The 18,585-nt window shown below is 43.2% G+C and overlaps 2 protein-coding genes across 45 annotated transcripts in view; both read right to left on the bottom strand.

Moving 5' to 3' along the window:
- GLB1L2 (galactosidase beta 1 like 2) overlaps window positions 1–4,670 on the bottom strand; it is a 46,173-nt gene extending 41,503 nt beyond the window's left edge. For all 6 annotated transcript variants that reach the window (XR_010581112.2, XM_005580230.4, XM_005580231.5 and 3 more), the window contains exon 1: window positions 4,511–4,670. Coding sequence is in view for 5 of the 6 variants with exons in the window: in XM_005580230.4 (XP_005580287.3) it covers window positions 4,511–4,596 (86 nt within the window). In the remaining variant the exon portion in view is untranslated. The remainder of the gene's footprint in view (window positions 1–4,510) is intronic.
- Window positions 4,671–5,446: 776 nt separating this feature from the next.
- Window positions 5,447–18,585, bottom strand: part of GLB1L3 (galactosidase beta 1 like 3) — a 51,186-nt gene continuing 38,047 nt past the window's right edge. For 17 of the 39 annotated variants that reach the window (XR_012423961.1, XR_012423964.1, XR_012423962.1 and 14 more), the window contains 2 exons: window positions 16,989–17,105; window positions 16,472–16,860 (listed from right to left, as the gene is read on the bottom strand). Coding sequence is in view for 34 of the 39 variants with exons in the window: in XM_045370735.2 (XP_045226670.2) it covers window positions 16,795–16,860; window positions 16,989–17,105 (183 nt within the window). In the remaining 5 variants the exon portion in view is untranslated. Of the gene's footprint in view, window positions 5,620–16,471; window positions 16,861–16,937; window positions 17,106–18,585 lie in introns of those variants that run through there. The other 22 variants (XR_012423963.1, XM_065529279.1, XM_065529282.1 and 19 more) reach the window with 3 other exon arrangements.

The following is an 18,585-nucleotide window of genomic DNA, read 5'->3' as shown; positions in this document are numbered from 1 at the left end:
TACACTGATTCCAACAGAAATAAAATGTACTATTTTCGAAATGTCTATCAAGATTTAAAATGAATCTTTCCTACAGTCAGCAATTCTACTTATAGAAATGCATCCAGCAGATATCTGCGGCAACTTTGTTTACAGTAGCTAAAAGATTGCAAACAATCCATGTCCGTCAATAGAAGCCTGTTTAAATAAATTATGTGTCTAACGGACAAGGAGGATAATATGTGTAGCTATCTTCTTGTATATGCACAGAATATCTCTGAAAGAAGCCATTGTCGGTAATAGTGGCTGATATGAAGAGGGGACAGGGAAGGGGCCTAGCCTAGGGGCCAGGAGTGGGAGTTCTTTTCACTTTATTCCCTTTCACACTCTGAACACTTACCATGTTCATAAATTACCTACTCACAAAATAACTTCTTAAGGGCAAAAAATACAATCTGTGCTTGAAAGGAACAAGCCCACTAACTATTTGCTAAGTGTCAAAGAACAGAAGCTGTGAGTATCAACAAGGAGTCTCTAACGGGCAGACACCAGTCAAGAAATATCTACCTCGTTAGCAGGAGCCTCTGAAAACACCTGCTGCGTTTCTATCCCAGGAGACCTCACACCATGAGAACTCTCTTTCAATACGGTCTGTAACATCCAGAGCAATAGATTTAAGCAAAATCTAAAACGGAGTGGAGAGGAAGCGGCAAATATCCCAACACTGACACCAAAAACCCTGCCTGTGCCGCGTGATGGTGGCGAGGGAGGGAGTCTGTGCCTAGACCCCGGAGTCCTTTTCAGGTCCAAATGTTCTAAAACCTTTCTCCTCAAGCTGCAGGATCTCCTGAATTCTTCCCAGAAGAGCGTCTGACAGGACCTCGTGGAACTCTGCATCACTCCATCAAGGACTAGTGTTTTTATTTCATGTGCTACTTCCTTACCTTAAGGTGGGAAGAAGCCTTTGGTCAACTTTCTGCTATTTCTGCAGCCAAGGACCTTTGTCCCCAATCTCGTTGGCAGCCCAGTCCCTCCCTTGAACCAACACCTATACCAACACCACGGCTGCTCCAGGACAACTCTGGTCTCTTTCTGTTGCTGGCTAGCACGGTCCTGTAAGAATCCCAGAGCCAACTCGATCTTCCCAGCACAGGGTGGCTCAGACACCCCTCACCACCTGTATCCAACAGGTGGTCACCTGCTGAAAGAGACACTTCCCAATGCTGAAAACTATACTACTACAAGATAAAAGGAACACTGTTCAAAGAGTTTGAACATTCCATGAAATATGACTCAGGCCTCAAGCAGAGCAGAGTCCTAGAATAGGCAAGGCCCATAAAATCAATTACCTCCCAGACGCTCAAGAGGAGAGGCATGATTTGGCCACATACTCTGGGAAGACAGGACTGGCCATGATTCACATTAAAAAAAAAAAGTGACCTGCATTGCTAAGTTAGCCACCTTGTTCAGGAAAATGAGTTAGATACATCTCCTCCTTTTCCCTTCTATAGGAAGAATTTGCGGTCTGGAATACAGAAAACAGTGGGTCAGGGCAGTGTGTGAGATGGACCTCAGAGAAGAAGTGAACTTACCTCTTAGGAGCATGATGCTGGCTGCCCACCTGAAGGCTTTCCCCTCTCTCAACTTTCCCAGCTGAAATTTCAGGTATGAGAGATGCAGGGCTGAGTGTATTTTTGCTCAGTGATTCATTTATATTAAGGAAAAAATCATGAATGAGAACCATGCCTTTAGATAATATCAAGCAGGCATTCTTGTGTTCATGGAGTGGGAATAGGAAACAGAATGAAAGGCAACTGGCTCAAAGGCATGGTTCACACTGATACATGCATCGCAGACCTCAAAATAATATGCTGAGTAAAAGAAGCCAGACCAAAAAAGAGAACATGCTTTAAGATTACAATTCTATAAAACACTAGAAAATGCAAACCAATATATCATATCAGAAAGCAACAGATCAGTGGTTGCTCGGGGCTGGGGAGCAGGGAGGAGGAGGAGGGAGGGATGACAGAGAGGGACATGGAAACTTTGGGGGCTGGTGGCTGTTTTCACAATCTTACTGTGGTGGTAGATTCACAGCCTGATTTAGATATATGTCAAAGTGTATCAAATTGTACATGTTAACTATGTGCTGTTTGTTGCATGACAATTAAACTCCAATAAAGGTAATTTTTAAGAAAGACCACTGTTTAAGCTTAAACAAAATAAAAATAAAAATTCTAAGACTGAAATCCTCCCCCAAAAGTCAACCTGGTCATCCCAGCTCTTTGATATGAAGTAACCCACCAGCTATGACTGACCATGAACCAGCCCAAGGAAAAGTTGATGGAAAAAAAAGAAAAGCTATAGCCAAACATCCCCCACCCCATGCCAGCCACTGTCCAAACACCTGCCTTCTGCTACAGGAAAAGGGCTGCTCCTGACAGCTCGCTCCACAAAGAGTGAACTTGGTGGCCGGTTTCCATATGACCCGTATTCCACTGGCCACCTCAACACTCCCCCGTAACAGCAGGGAGAGGCCCCCACCTCCCACTCAGTTAATGACCCAGTCAGAGCTGGAGCAAGACAGGAAGAGGGAAAGACAAAGAGGATGTTCTCCTCCTGCCTCCAGAGATATTACAGCAACTCATAATCATTGGTGTCCAGCCCAAGTCAGACAGGATGAACTGGGCAGAACATACCCATGAGGGAGAAAAAATCAAAAAGACACCAAAAAGACATGTATTCCACAGGATCCAAAGAGACGGCCCTGAACTTGGTTCAGAGCTCCTTGAGCTTCTGTCCTACCTGCTAGAAGGATAGAGTGGCAAGAAAAACAACTTTCCTAGGCATGTCAAACTGTGTTCACAGCCTTTGGTCGCAGCTCTTTATTCTCTGTTGCCATTCTACGCAGCTCCAATGGCCCAAGACTGACTCCTCGTGCGGCCACCCCCCCTAAGTGGGGACACGGTTACCTCACCTCAAAGCAGCTCAGGCTTCTTCTCAGCTAGGTCAGCTCCCTGACACCTCACCTCTGTCCCACCAAACAATAGCAAACACTCAGCCTCCTTCGCATACCTTTTCCTGGGGACTTTTTGGGTGTGCCACTCGGCCCATCTCAAGCCCACAGTGCTGCCCCAAATAGTGACCTGCGTGGGTCCCCTGCACGGACTCCTATATCCCTGATCAACAACAGGCCTGCAGCCGCTAGACTTTCTCTTGGCAGCTTGGGCGCCTTGCTACCTCCTGCCGTATGCAGGAGGATCTGCTGCTGCTGCCCTGAGTAATTCTTTCAGGGTTTGCATAAGCCTTGCAAAGGGAGGAAAGCTGAGCATCCCACAGGAGCCAGGGCCAATCTTCAGAGAGGAATGGCTTAGAGATCTTAGGCAGGACAGAAAACATCTTGGGAACAACTGGAGAAATGAAATGCCTGAAGTTTTCTGGGCCCCAGCATGAGAAGAAAATCATGTCCTTCTCCCAAACAATATTATGACGTCCTCACTATCTCAGAAACAAGAATCAAGTCTTGACAAGGTGTAAACATCGAGTTTGTCAATGTGTTCTTGTGGCCGCGAAAGACTTCCAGATATTTATCTCCATCAAAAACTTCCCTACCTCCCAGGGGAAGTTTAGAGAAACTAAGAAGGGGGATAAAAAAGAAGCAAATGACAAAGCTGAGCGGGGTAGGGCCTGCCACCAGTTCCAACCGTTCAGTTCATTCGATACTGCCAGTCGGCTTCCCACTGGAGGTTTTGAATATGGAAAGTGCTGACCTGAAAGATAGGGTCAGGGCTGTAAAATCCTTAAAATAGGCACAGTTTTGAAAAATTCTGGGCTACGGCACCCAGAAAACTTTTTCACAGGCTGCGGGTAAGTCACAGTACCACTGAAACCACTCATTTGCCATAAACAACATTTTGTAAAAAGGGGAGAGGAAAGTGTGAGCTGGTAACAGGTGAATGGTGGGAAAGTGGAGAGAGACGACCTATCAGTCCTAGAACTACAAATAAATCATGACCCGGGATCTTGGAGGCCCACGGACATTGTTCTTATGACCCTGCCAGAAGAGCTGGCCAGACCGTAGCTGCCAGGCTGAAGCGCCGGCCTCTGCCGAACAAGGCGCCTCCCAGAGGCTTGGGAGGAAAAGGGGGGCCTGGGGGAAGAGCAGAGGGAGCCTTCCGCGGAGCAGTGGGCACGGGGCCGCGAGGGGGTGCGTCTGAGAGAGCTCTGGGCTGGAGGGCTGCGGCCGTCCACGAGGGGCAGAGCCCGGCATCACAGGCGCGGCGGGGTGGGCGGCTCGGGGCACAGACGCCGGCTCCCGAGGGCACGCCCGGTGTCGCCCAGAGGCCTGGATCGCGAGGCAGGAGTGCCTGGACCCGCAGGGGAACTCGGGGAATTGGGGAGCTCCCAGAAGGAAGCAGCTGGGACTGCTACCCCCGGGAACTCGGGATTCGCAGGTCGCGGGAGAGAACCCGAGGCGCGGAGGGCTGGGGAATGCGGGGTCCGGCAGGTGCTGCGCGAAGCTCTCTCTCACCTGCGGAGCACCAGGAAGCCCAAGATGACCAGCAGCAGAAGTCCCAGCATGCGGGCCGGCCTCCGCCGGAGGCTCCACGTGGTCATCGCGTGTTCTCTGCGCGCAGGGACCCGGGTGCCCACTCCAGTCCGCACTCAGCCGCGCGCGGGAGCCTTGGCGCGGGGGGCGGAGCCGCGCGCTGGTCGCCTGGGCAACCAGCCCGCCGGCGCTCATTGGCTGGGGCTCGCGGCTCCGCGCCTGCCGCCCTAGGCCTCGCGCAAGCAGGGGCGGGGCTGGTCGGGGCCGGGGCGGGGCCTCTGTCGGGGGCGGGGCGGGGCTGGTGGGCGGGGACGAGGTCTCGGTAGGAGGGGCTGGCGGGGGCGGGGCCTCGGCCGGGGTCGGGGCGGGGCCAAGGTCTCGGTAGGGGAGGGGCCTGGCCGGGACGGGTCCCCGGAGTGCAGAGCGGTGCAGAGCTCGCCGTCTTCCTGCTCGCCAGGCGCAGGCCGGTGCGGGAGCGCCGCGTACCTGTCAGACGCCGAGGTAAAGTCGCCCCTCGCAGCGCTACATTAGCAAGAACGTACAAAACGCGTCCGCAAAGCAGGGGCAACCAACAGAATCTTTTAAAACAATTCAGATTCTGAAGCAAACAACTTTTTAAATAATAAATCATCCCGTGAAAAGCCAGGATTTTGAAGAATTGTATGGACATATTTCAATGTGGTTGATGTCTGAGTAGGAAGGGTCCAAATATTTTCTGTCTTTGGCTTCCGCGAGTCTTACTCTGACCTTGACTCCAAGCGCTTCCAATTTTTTGTTTTAAAAAGTTCTATATAAAACCTTCACATTTTAGGAAAGGAAGAATGTAATTCTTATTCTGAAACAGAATGTATGTCCCAAAGAACATGATGTAGTATTTAGGTGCAACTTACACTTTGTAGCAATCACAAACCCAACTCCTTCCGAGAACAAAATTCAGATTTTACTGAAAGAAACTCGAGGACGGGCAGTGTTTTCCAGAGCATCCGGGTTTGTCCAATGTCTCCCTTGCCACATGCTTTGAATTCATTTCCTAAACGGGGACATAGTTTTGAACTTGTAAAGCCGACAGGAACCAAATGAAATTGCAGATCCTGGAACAAAGACACAGACTTGGGTATGAAGGGTCCTGTCTAGCATTAAGCACATATTTAGTCAAGGAGCAAAAGTTAAATCAAAGACAGGCAAAAACAAACGAACAACAAACGAGAAAAAAACCCTGGCAGAACTGGGGAGGATAAGCTGGGCTTGGTGCAATCCGGGTCTGACTTAAGCACCGCAGACATTCCCAGAGGCGCGCAGAGCGAGGCGCGCTCCCGTGGACGCGCTCCAGGCGCGCCCCTTTTCTCCAGTTAGTAAGGCTATGATTGCTTGATGGCTATGAAGTCCATGATGAAAACATGTTGGTTTAATTGGAATACCAGCTGGCCCCTAAGCGTGTGGAGAAACTGTCAAAGGCTAGCCCCTTTACCTGCAGGGGACCATCCGAAAGACATGCACCCCACATTCATCCTCTCACTTCTGGTCACCTTGAGCAGTAGCAGAATCTATCAAATATAAGGGAATTCTCAAACGGTTTAAGCAATACCAGCATCTCCATTTTTCTTCAAATGTTTAGCAGAAATTTAACATGGGTTTAGAAACCGTGAACTCCTTGGTCCACCCTTGTGTCCTTCGTTTTTATTTGTGTGAGAAAAATATACATAACCGAGTGTTTTCCACAAAATTTCCCCTTAACCTTGTGGGAAGTTCAGAACTAGGGACACATCCTGCTCACAGTCTAGTAACAATTTTACTCTATCTGGGCTTAATGATACCACAGAATGCTACGAGGGTAGCACTAACCCGAGATGTGTCTTGCTGAGAGGCTCAGACTTTGTTTGTGACAGAATCTCACTGTTACCCAGGCCGGAGTGCAATGGTGCAATCTCAGCCCCCTGCAACCTCTGCCTCCCAAGATTCAAGCTATTCTCCTGCCTCAGTCTCCTGAGTAGCTGGGACTACAGGCACCCACCACCGTGCCCGGCTAATTTTTGTATTTTTAGCAGAGACAGGTTACACCATGTTGCCCAGGCTGGTCTCAAACTCCTGACCTCAAGTAATCCGCCCGCCTCGGCCTCCCAAAGTGCTGGGATTACAGGTGTGAGCCACCATTTCCAGTCTGAGACTTGTTTTTTAAAACATTAGCAAGATACTCCTTCAGTGTCTCCTTTCCAAAATGTCTAGTGATCTTAACCCAAAGCAGACAATGAAAATACTCAAATCCCTGGGAACAAAAGCTACAGTTACCATGAACTGGCGTAAGAGCGGTGCAACAAAGTGGTCTGGCAAGGTGCTTGGCTTGGTAATGAATCCCTGGTACACAGGAATCATCCTCTTCCCAGGCCTTCTTTCTAGTGTCCAGGGTTTAGAAAATATAAGAAATGCTTTTTAAAAAAATTAAATCTTGTTGGTATGCCATATCCATTGCTCTAAGTCAGCTCCAACAGACCCAGAGGGCACAGTTCCTTCCTTGAAAATTCCGATGTCACAGATAGTCAGTGGGAAACAGAAATACATACGAAATGCACACACAGGAGAATAAAAGCCACACTCGTTCAGAATCAGTACAGTGAAGTCACATGGGAAAAGCGATATCAAACTAGTCTCATTTGCTGTTTCACTTTTTATTTTTAATAGGTAACAGGTTTACAGATTAGTTATTCATTCACATAACTCATTTTTGAGGGCACTCTGCTAATGCTTTAAACGCAGCATATTTGAATTTTAGGAAAACGTTGGCAAAATTTCTTTTAGTCATGAGAATAAGATGAAAAATGTGGCTTCTATGACAATACAGTCACTTGGGCCCCTGGACCAAGATATAACCCTCTGCTCCCCACCTCCTCCTTATGGACACACACCTCTGTCCAGCACCCCCCATCCACCCTCCACTCAGGAGGAGCAAAGTCCAGTCATGATGTCAAGTTGCCAGGGTCTTGAACAAAGAAATTAAGAACACAGGGGAATTCCTGGGAATAAATGAGGGCCATTTCAACCCTAGACAAAAATAAAATAGAAAGTCCTGAATGGAGATTTGGCCTAGGAAAAAGAGAAAGCAGATTTAAGTCAAAGGAAGTAGAAAAAGCTTTTCAGTCCCAAAGATATGTGAGTGGGACTGGAAGGGGCCTGTGCACATCCGATAGGGATGCACAGAACTTGATCTTTAGCCTTACCAGGTCTAAACTATCATTTTTCAGGCTCAGCCTTTGAAGGCCTAATAGCCAAAGATCTAATTCTGCAACATTGTATTTATTAAACAGTAAATGACAAATTGTAATGACCATAAACTACATGCTGAACACTGTTTCACATGCTTGGGATGTATCAGTGGACAAAACAAAGATCTCTTCTCTTTGAAATTTCTGTTCTAGCTAGGGAAGACAACAAAAACAGAATGAATAAGTAAACTGTAGAGTATATTTAAAGGTAATAAACACCATTGCAAAAATTTAAAAAGTAATAAGGTGGCCAGGCCCAGTGGCTCACACCTGTAATCCTAGCACTTTGAGAGGCCAAGGCAGGCAGATTACTTGAGGTCAGGAGTTCAAGACCAGCCTGGCCAACATAGTGAAACCCCATCTCGACTAAAAATACAAAAATTAGCCAGAAATTGCTTGAACTCTGAAGGTGGAGGTTGCAGTGAGCCAAGATCATTCCACTGCACTCCAACCTGGGCAACAGAGTGAGACTCCATCTCGGGGGGGAAAAAAAAGAAAAAGGTAGTAAGGGAAGGAGGACTGGGAATGCAGCGGGGAGGGGTCTGCAGAGAGGAGGTCTCCCTGGAAAGACATTAGCTGAACAAAGATCGGAACACAGTGGGAGTTCTCCATGCAAGTGAACCAAGATATAACCTGGAGGAAGCACTGCCCAAGCAGAGAGAACAGCTCGTACCAAGGCCCTCAGGAAGGAGCATGACCTGGTGTCCCTGGTGTCCAAGGAAAGGCTAGGACAACAGTGTGGGAGGTGATGGCAAGAAGGCAGGAAATGAGGACAGAGAGATACAGGGGCCTGATCATGCAAAGGGCAGGGTTTTGACTCTGAATGAAATGGGAGCCACTGCATGGTTTGAACATGGTGGTGGTGATAACTTAGAAGGATCACTGGTGCCATGCAGTAATCCGTATGGGAGACGACGCTGGCTCAGGGGACAGTGGTGGAGGTAGTGAGAAGTGTTGAATTTCTGGAAGTATTTGGAGAGCAGACACGAGAGGGTTGTTGCAATTCATGGATTGTTTGTAGGGGGAGAGAAATAAAGGGGGCTTAAGAATGTCCCCCACAGGCTGGGCCTGAGAAACAAGAAGTGCTGATTGCTGTGACCTGAGATGGGGAAGGTCCCGGGGCGAGTTTGCGGTGGACATCAGTAGCTCAGCTTGGACCTGCTGCGTTGGAGAAGTCTGGGAGGCATCTGAGTGGAGACACCATGCAGGCTGCTGAATATCAATCCTGATGGTCCAGAAAGAGGTTTGGGATGGAGATACGAATTTAGGAGTTGACAGAGAGTTGGTATTTAAAGGCAAGAACCTGCACCAATTAACAAAGTGCAGACCGAGAAAAGGGGATGAGAACAAGCCCTGGCACACCTAACACTGAGAAAAGATGAGGAATCACACCAGCAACAGGTGAGGTGGAAGCAACACTGAGGATTGACCAGTGGATTTAGTATGTGGCCAATGTTGGTGAACTGGACACAGGCAGCTTGGGTGGAGTTGGGGGTCATGGGATTTGAGAAGCCAACTGGAATGGGTTCGGGAAGAAAGGGTGAAGAGAAATCTAAGACCATTAATGTAGATGACTCACTCAAGAATATAGGCTAGGAAGGGGACACACAGGCTAGGTGCGGTGGTTTACGCCTTCAATCCCAGCACTTTGGGAGGCCAAGGAGGGTAGATCACCTGAGGTCAGGAGTTCAAGACCAGCCTGGCCAATATGGTGAAACCTCATCTCTACTAAAAATACAAAAATTAGCTGGACATGGTGGTGGGTGCCTGTAATCCCAGCTACTCGGGAGGCTGAGGCAGGAGAATCACTTGAACCCGGGAGGCAGAGGTTGCAGTGAGCCAAGATCGCACTATTGCACTACAGCCTAGGCAACAAGAGCAAAACTCCATCTCAAAAATAAATAAATAAATAAGAAAGGGAATACATAAATGGGATAGTAGCTGGGCCAGAAGAGGGAACTGAGTCAAGAGCCATGTTCTGTTTTCATTTCTACCACAGCATGCTTGTATGCTGATAGTGATCTTGATCAGCAGACAGAACTGGTGAGGTAGGAGAGATCTAGTATCTAACAGCACAACAGGGTAACTACAATCAACAATAACTTATCGTACATTTAAAAATAACTGTGGGAGGTCAGGCGTGGTGGCTCACACCTCTAATCCCAGCACTTTGGAAGGCCGAGGCAGGTGAATCACAAGGTCAGGAGTTCAAGATCAGCCTCATCAACATGGTGAAACCCCGCCTCTACAAAAAACATAAAAATTAGCCGGGCATGGTGGCACATGCCTGTAGTCCCAGCTACTCAGGAGGCTGAGGCAAGAGAATTGCTTGAACCTGGGAGGTTGCCGTGAGCTGAGATTGTGCCACTGCACTCCAGCCTGGGCAACAGAGAGAGAGACAGCCCGTTTACGTAGGAGTATAATTGGATGGTTTGTAACACAACGAAAGGATAAATGCTTGAGGTGATGGACGCCCTGTTTACCTCGATGTGATTATTACGCATTGCACACCTGTATCAAAATACCTCATGCATTCCATAAATATACACACCTACTATGTACCCACATGCTTTTTAATTAAAACAAAGGAAACTACAAAGAAAACACATCTGTACTGAACATGTACAGACTTTTTTTCTGTCGTTATTCCCTGAACAATACAGTATAACACTGTTTACACAGCATTTACATTGTATTAGGTATCATAAATAATCTTAAGATGACTGAAAGGATACAAGTGAATGTGCATAGGTTATATGCAAATACTGCCTCATTTCATATCAGGGACTTGAGCATCTGTGGATTTTGGTATCCACAGTAGATCGTGGACCCAGTCCCCCATGGATACTGAAGGACGATTGTATTCACTTTGAAATGCAAGTATGCATTTGAGATGTAACATAAAGTGAAACATTAAAATTGTATCAATAGGTTAAAGTGAAATAAATCAACTACTGATTATTATAAAAACTGTTGATTTAATGTCCAAAACAATTATTAAGAACTTTCAAATACTGAAGCACATAAGGAAATAGATTGACAGTTCATGTGGATGTGGAGAAAGTATATTAGCTTTGTAACTTTATAACTTTGGGAAGAATATGATATCCTCTTTAAGTCAACAATGTATAAAAATATGTTTTTAAAATATAAAATATGTAGTATAAATTATATAAACATTTTATATGAAGTATAAATTTAAATGTATAATAACTATATATTCGCATAATAAAGATTACATTATATCACAATTTTTATCATTTTAGAATTGCTTAATACCATTTATGGTACTAAACAACATGCATGCCTTCTTTATAAAAATGTGGTTTATACCAAATTTATTTTTATTATTTAATATCATTCAGGCCATGAATCTTTGAAGAAAAAGTCTTCTTTTGGGATTCTTGCCACCTCAGAATTTCATGAGAAGGCAAATCTCCAAAATTATGTGCAGCTACATCTATGATAAATCATTTTCAATTCAGACAGAACAAAGACCAGACAAGGTACAAAGGAAAAAATTGGGCACATTATGTTCTCACTAATCTAACTTCAAAAGACAGACTTATAAGAATACTTTTAAAAGATAATTTCTTATAGCTTTGCGTCTACAGAGACTAAACAAAAAGCTTCTCAGAATAATTGCTATTTCCTGGTGTCTTCAGTAGCTTTTTGGCTGCCAAATAATTGTTTAAATCTGCCCAAGTTATGACTTCAAGGTACAAAACTCCTTCTACAAAACATGCTACTAAAATATGTTTTCCTGAATTGTATTTTACTGTGAATCAATCAGTGATATTATTAAAATATACATGTTTTGTATATCAGATGTTTGGGCATGCAGAAACAAATAGAAGTTGCCTTAAAGTTTGGTATGGTAGATTAATGAAAACTTTAACAATTCTTCTCCTTTATTCTTTATCATCATTTCTGAGTATAGCATAGCAATCCAAGAAATAGTTATGAAATGAAAAATTAGGATATAAAGTTGCCATACAATTGTCATTGGGGAAGAAAGAACAAACATGGCTAACACCGTAAGTGGCTTAGGAATTACAGATGTATGACTGCTTCATTCATGACTTTTAGCTCATATTTAGATTAGGAATTACACATGTATGACTGCTTCCTTCACGACTGTTAGCTCATATTTAGATTAGGAATTACACATGTATGACTGCTTCATTCACGACTTTTAGCTCATATTTAGATTAGTAATTACAGACGTATGACTGCTTCATTCACGACTTTTAGCTCATATTTAGATTAGGAATTACAGACGTATGACTGCTTCATTCACGACTTTTAGCTCATATTTAGATTAGGAATTACAGACGTATGACTGCTTCATTCACGACTTTTAGCTCATATTTAGATTAGGAATTACAGACGTGTGACTGCTTCATTCACGACTTTTAGCTCATATTTAGATTAGGAATTACAGACGTGTGACTGCTTCATTCACGACTTTTAGCTCATATTTAGATTAGGAATTACAGACGTATGACTGCTTCATTCACGACTTTTAGCTCATATTTAGATTAGGAATTAAGATGTATAATTGCTTCATTCACGACTGTTAGCTCATATTTAGAAAGAAATTTCAGCACAGTGTAAGGTAGGGACTCTTCAAAAACAAAGTGGATGACGTACAAAAGATTTTGAAACTCTCGTCTCTTTATGCAAGACGTTCAAAGAGGTTGAATAGCAACTAATACATGCTTTTTAAAAAGCTTCAGCAAAAAAGAAAAAAAGGGATTAATATTATACTTTGCAGAGAATAACAGCAACAGAGGCCTTACAAGTAACTAATGATTTATTTGCTGGAATGTGCTGAAGAAATAAACCCACTGATATGGCCAGAGAGAAGTTATCCTTCCATGACACCTGATGAAAGACACTACCACCTTTCTGTGGAAATGAAAGCTGAAATGCACATAAAATTCAAGAGATTACCTTTTTTTTAGACGGGCTCTCACTTTGTCGCCCAGGCTGGAGTGCAGTGGTGCAATCTTGGCTCAGTGCAACCTCCACCTCCCAAATAGCTGGGATTCTCCTGCTTCAGCCTCCCGAGTAGCTGGGAACTACATGCACCCACCACCACGCCAGGCTAAGTGTGTGTGTGTTTTAGTAGAGATGGGGTTTCACCATGTTGGCCAGCCTGGTCGCAAACGCCTGACCTCAGGTGATGCACCCACCTTGGCCTTTCAAAGTGCTGGGATTACAGGCATGAGCCACCGCACCCGGCCAATTTTTGTTATCTTAAAGTCCAATTGCATGACTTCATTGCTACATGTTTGGATTCAATGTTTAAGAGGATAAATTTTTAGGGAAATGCAAATCAAAACCACAATGAGATAACATTTCATACTCACTAGGATGGCTGTAATCAAAAACAGAGCTTAAAAACAAGTGTTGGTGAGGATGTGGAGAACTTAGAAACCGAATACCTTGTTGGTGGGAATGTAAAGTGGTGCAGCCACTTTGGAAACAGTTTAATGGTTTATCAAAAAGTTAAACACAGAATTACCATACGACCCAGCAATTCCTCTTCCAGGTATATAACCAAGAGAATGGAAAACATACAACCATGCAAAAACTTGTGCATGAATATTCACAGTAGCATTATTCGTAATATCCAAAAAGTGGAAACAACTCTAATAGTCATCAACTGATGAATGGATAAACAAAATGCTGTGTATCCGTATGACGGAACATCATTCAGCCATGAAAAAGGACAGAGTATACACGCTACAGCATCCATGAAGCTTGAAAACGTGAAACAAGCCAAACACAAAGGGTCACATATTTGATTCCACTTTCAAAAAACGTTCAGAATAGGGAAATCCAGAGACAGAAAGTCAGTTCATAGTTGCCAGGGGCTGGGCGGAAAGGGGAATCAGGAGTAACTGCTGACGGGCTAAGGGCTTCTATCTGGAGTCATGAAAACGTTCTAGATCCGATGGTGATGATGGTGGTACAATCTCGTGAATATACCCTACTAAAAATGACTGAATTGTAGACTTTAAAAGAGTTTGCAATCCATTTTGAAAAATGTTATGGTATATGAATCATATCTCAAGTTTTTAAGTAGAACAAACTTTTCTCAAGTACAAGGTACTTTTATTTTTCTATTTCTACATATAGATCTGGAAATGTCTGCTTTACATATTATGGGGCTACATTTTTAGAAAACAAGTCAAAATCATTATCTCTTTCTCAGGAATTCAATTTCCATTACTACGAATAACCCTCTATACCTAGTAACACCTTCTGTCGTTAAGTCTATTTGCCTGATGTTAGTACAGTTACTACAGTTCCTTCAGTTAGAATTTGCATATTTTTTATCCTGACTTTCAATCATTCCATCTTTATGTTAAAGGTGCATCTCTTGTAAAACTCAAATATTTATAGTTTTCTTTAAATAATGTCTGACCACTTTTACCTTTTAATTAGAGTTTAGCTCATTTATAAAATTTACTATGGTTGCTAATATATCTGTATTTATTCTACTGTCTTAATATGTGTTTCTACTTGTACTTACTTTTCTGTTTCTTTATCTTCTACTATCTTTTGTCTTTTATTGGTTAGAGGATTTTTGTTTGTTTGTTTGTTCTCACTCTATTTCTCCTCCTTTTTTTAGAAAGTTAAAAGCTCTATGTGTATTCTTTAAACATTAAGCTAAGTTTACTAACTATGAATATTCAACAAAGTCTAAAGTTAGTATCTGAGAATTACAGAAATCGTAGATCACTTTTTTGCGGTCACATGCCTCTCACTTTACACAGTGTTTTTGCCTGGTCTTAAGAGTTTTATAGGCCGGGCGCGGTGGTTCAAGCCTGTAATCCCAGCACTTTGGGAGGCCGAGACGGGCGGATCACGAGGTCAGGAGATCGAGACCATCCTGGCTGACACGGTGAAACCCCGTCTCTACTAAAAAATACAAAAAACTAGCCGGGCGAGGTGGCGGCGCCTGTAGTCCCGGCTACTCGGGAGGCTGAGGCAGGAGAATGGCGTAAAAACCCGGGAGGCAGAGCTTGCAGTGAGCTGAGATCCGGCCACTGTACTCCAGCCTGGGCGACACAGCGAGACTCCGTCTCAAAAAAAAAAAAAAAAGAGTTTTATGCTGATGCTACCTCAAGTTAGACATTGGTGCTATTTGTATGGAGTTAACGTTTGTTCATATTCACTCTCACATATGTCAGCATCCTTCTTGGACTCCACATTCTTTCTTAAAAGTCAGACTTTCCATCTGCTTGTGGCATATCTTTTAGAAACTTCTTCTCAACTGGGGTTCCCTGAGAATGTGAAGATGTAATGCCCCAAGGCATCCACAATATGTAATGAGTTACGTCTCTAATACGCATCCAGATGATACAATGAGAAACTAGTCACTGAAGACACTCCGTGCAGTGTTTAATTCTCCTCTGGGACTTTGAGAAAGGCTGCTACAGAACATCGTTTAGTGGGGATCTTTTGATAACTCCTCTTGATTTTTCTGTCAGAAAGTTCTATATTTTATTTGTTTTTCTTGAAAAATAGTTTTGCTGGGTAAAGAATTCTAAGTTGTGAGCTTTTTTTTCTCTAAGTGCACTGAAAGCATTATATCTTCTGGATAGCATTTTTGCATTCATATTTGGAAAAGACTGGCATACATGTGGAACTAAGGTAGTAGCAAAAGAGGAGGTGCCGATCAGAGAGACATGATTTCAAACACCTCTTTGAACCTTGGTTTCCCACCTGTAAAATGGGTATGTTGCACGGTTGTTGTTAAGTTTAGATGTTGTAGATGTTACAACTGAAATATAATACATACTCATGATCATTAGGATTATTAGTTCTGCTTTCCTCCTTTACCCTACATTTTCCACAGAGTTCATAGGTTTGAGGCTACATCCCCAGAGAAAAGAGTTTTATGTAGAATTGTGGAGGTATCTGACAGAAGTTTCCTCCATTGAAAGAGTCATTCAGACTAGTGGGAGAGAAGATAATCTGACATCACATCTCTGTCTTCATTCCAATCCAAACAGAGTTCTCTTCCCTCTGGACACAAGATTACTTACTAATTACTTGAAAGCCCTAGGCACTATATTTAACAGGGTGATAAGATTTGTTTTTAATGCATTGGTTTGAATTTAGGCCAAGTGCTATGTTTTGTATAAAAGAAAGTGTGTGGTTCCCAATGGTGCCAGTTTTTTCAAATGGCACCACTGGCTTTTCAGAGTGGTTGGAATATTCACGCGTGTGTGGCTAATCTCACTAATACCTACCCACTATCAGGTATTGACTATAGCCAGATAGACAGGGAGTAAGGAGACACAGAGAACCCCGTGCTAAGCTTTGTTGTCACACGTGTCTGAAGCAAATGACCAAACTGCTGTTCCTTCTCTGATTAGATGTGACACGCAGGGTCACCTTGTAGACACACAGTTGAAGGGAAATGAAAGACATTGTTCATTGCCCTCTGCTTTCCCCTACTCCACACACACACACGCACACACACACATGTGCACACACACACACACGCAGAGAGAGACAGAGAGAGAGAGAGAGAGAGAGGAGGGAGACCGTGAGTTTGCCCATTAGTACATGCAATACTGTCTCTGGCATGAGGAAATCAGTACCCTTACTCTTCCCCAGGCTACAGACTTTTCCCTTCCCTTCAATTGAGTATGGAAGGCAGAAGTGAAACTTGTTTTCATTTTATTCACATCTACTTAAGGCATGTTTAATTAAAGAATAAGAGCCTGCTAAGGATTAAGCATTTAACTAGATAAATCAGCCGTTAAAGATTTTGAAGACTTTTTAAAGCCTAAAAATAGGCATCATATAGATAGACTCCAAAATACATAACAATTCTTCTGCTGGTTTTTGTTGTTGTTGTTGTTATTTTCACATTTTTGCTATTGTAAGCAACACCGTGTTTGATAGTCTTAATATAAATCTTATTCCTCAAAAATGACTTACAGATGAACTCCAGCAACCCAAAAAATATGTTCAGACACGGTTTTACAGCATGGGCTTGTCCGTAGATTTGATGTCTGAGCCACTCAGCATCTTCTCAAACAAGATGACCTGAGAAGAAAAGAAAGGCTGACGGTGGGAAAGGCGAAGCCTATTTAGTACGGGATGGAAAAGACGCCGCAACTCACATTTTGATCTGAAAGTTTATGAGATGTCAAGGCAGAGACTGGGTGACGCACCTCGTTGTCTTCCGGACGAAGCCAGGCTCCAGGAAGGTACAGTGTTTGCTGAGGCCCAATGTTCCAATACCGCCCAAGGTTCCGCCCATTGATGAACACGAATCCATAATTCCAGTTCTGAAAGGAACGGTGGCTTGAGATTTGGAAACAGGTTCACCTTAGCAAGGTAAAACCTAAGGCACTTGGGGAGTGAGAACAAGACTGAGATACTTTATGGCACTCAAAGGGAGGTGAGTTTAGAGTGGGATATGTTATAGAATTTCTACCTTGCACTCTAGGAACGAAAGAGAAAAACATAAATAGAACCAACCCTCTGATGGTAGGGCTGCTGTTGTTCCTGTTATGTGATATATAATGTCATATATTTTAAAAAGCAGATCTCCTACTTCCAGAAATAAATATCAGGTAATAGTGATCAACACCACTGCTGACAGTGGCTATTAATATAAAAGCTGCACATTTTTAAAAATCTGCTTACAATATAATGAAGAATTATAGGACCAAAATCTAGAAGAAGAAAATGGAGAGACAAGGAGACATCCAGGCAGTTTTCCACTAGAGGCACCTGCTTATTCTGGGATATAACAAAACGGTCTAGCATATACAACTGGAATCTCTGAAATGCTCCAAATTAAAGGACAAAGGTTTCTGGACTTTATTTCAAATAAAGTAGTTATATGCTACATATAAGAGAAGCATCAAAAACATAAGGTATTGAAAAAATAAAAGAAAAACAATGGATAAAGATATGTAAACCCTAACCAAAAGGAAGTTGCTATAGCTCTGTTAATATTCAGAAAAATAATACTTTAAGGCAAGAAGCATTATTAGAGATAAAGAGGGACATTTCATGATGGTAAAATTCTTAATTTACCATAAATGTATATACAACATACATAAGGAAGATAAAAGCATAGATACAAAACATATCAGCAAAATTGACAGAATAATAAAGAGAAATAAACAAATTTACAACCATAGTAGGAAATTTTTATACAACCTTTCAACAGTCAGTAGGCAAAGCAAATAACAATCAATAAAGATATAAAACATATGAAAGATGATTAACAAAACTGAATTGACATAATAGAACATTGATCTAACATCTACAGTATACACATATTCTTTCAAGTATACCTCAGAATATTTACAAGCTTGATCCTGTGTTAAACTAGTTTTCACATAAACTTCTCGGACTATAATGCAATTAAGCAAGAAATTGATAACAAAAAGATAACTATAAAATATCCAAATTCTTGGAAATTAAGAAAATCACTTCTAAATAAACCATAAGTCTAACAAGTAATGACAAAGGAAGTTGGAAAATATTTTAATTCACTGATGATGACAATAAAATAGATAGAAACTTGTAGGGTATAAGACTATCAGCAGGGCCGTGCGCGGTGGCTCAAGCCTGTAATCCCAGCACTTTGGGAGGCCGAGACGGGTGGATCACGAGGTCAGGAGATCGAGACCATCCTGGCTAACACGGTGAAACCCCGTCTCTACTAAAAAATACAAAAAACTAGCCGGGCGAAGTGGCGGGCGCCTGTAGTCCCAGCTACTCGGGAGGCTGAGGCAGGAGAATGGCGTGAAC

This window comes from Macaca fascicularis, chromosome 14 (assembly GCF_037993035.2).
Source record: "Macaca fascicularis isolate 582-1 chromosome 14, T2T-MFA8v1.1".
NCBI lineage: Eukaryota > Metazoa > Chordata > Mammalia > Primates > Cercopithecidae > Macaca > Macaca fascicularis.
This window is presented reverse-complemented; position numbering and strand designations above follow the sequence as displayed.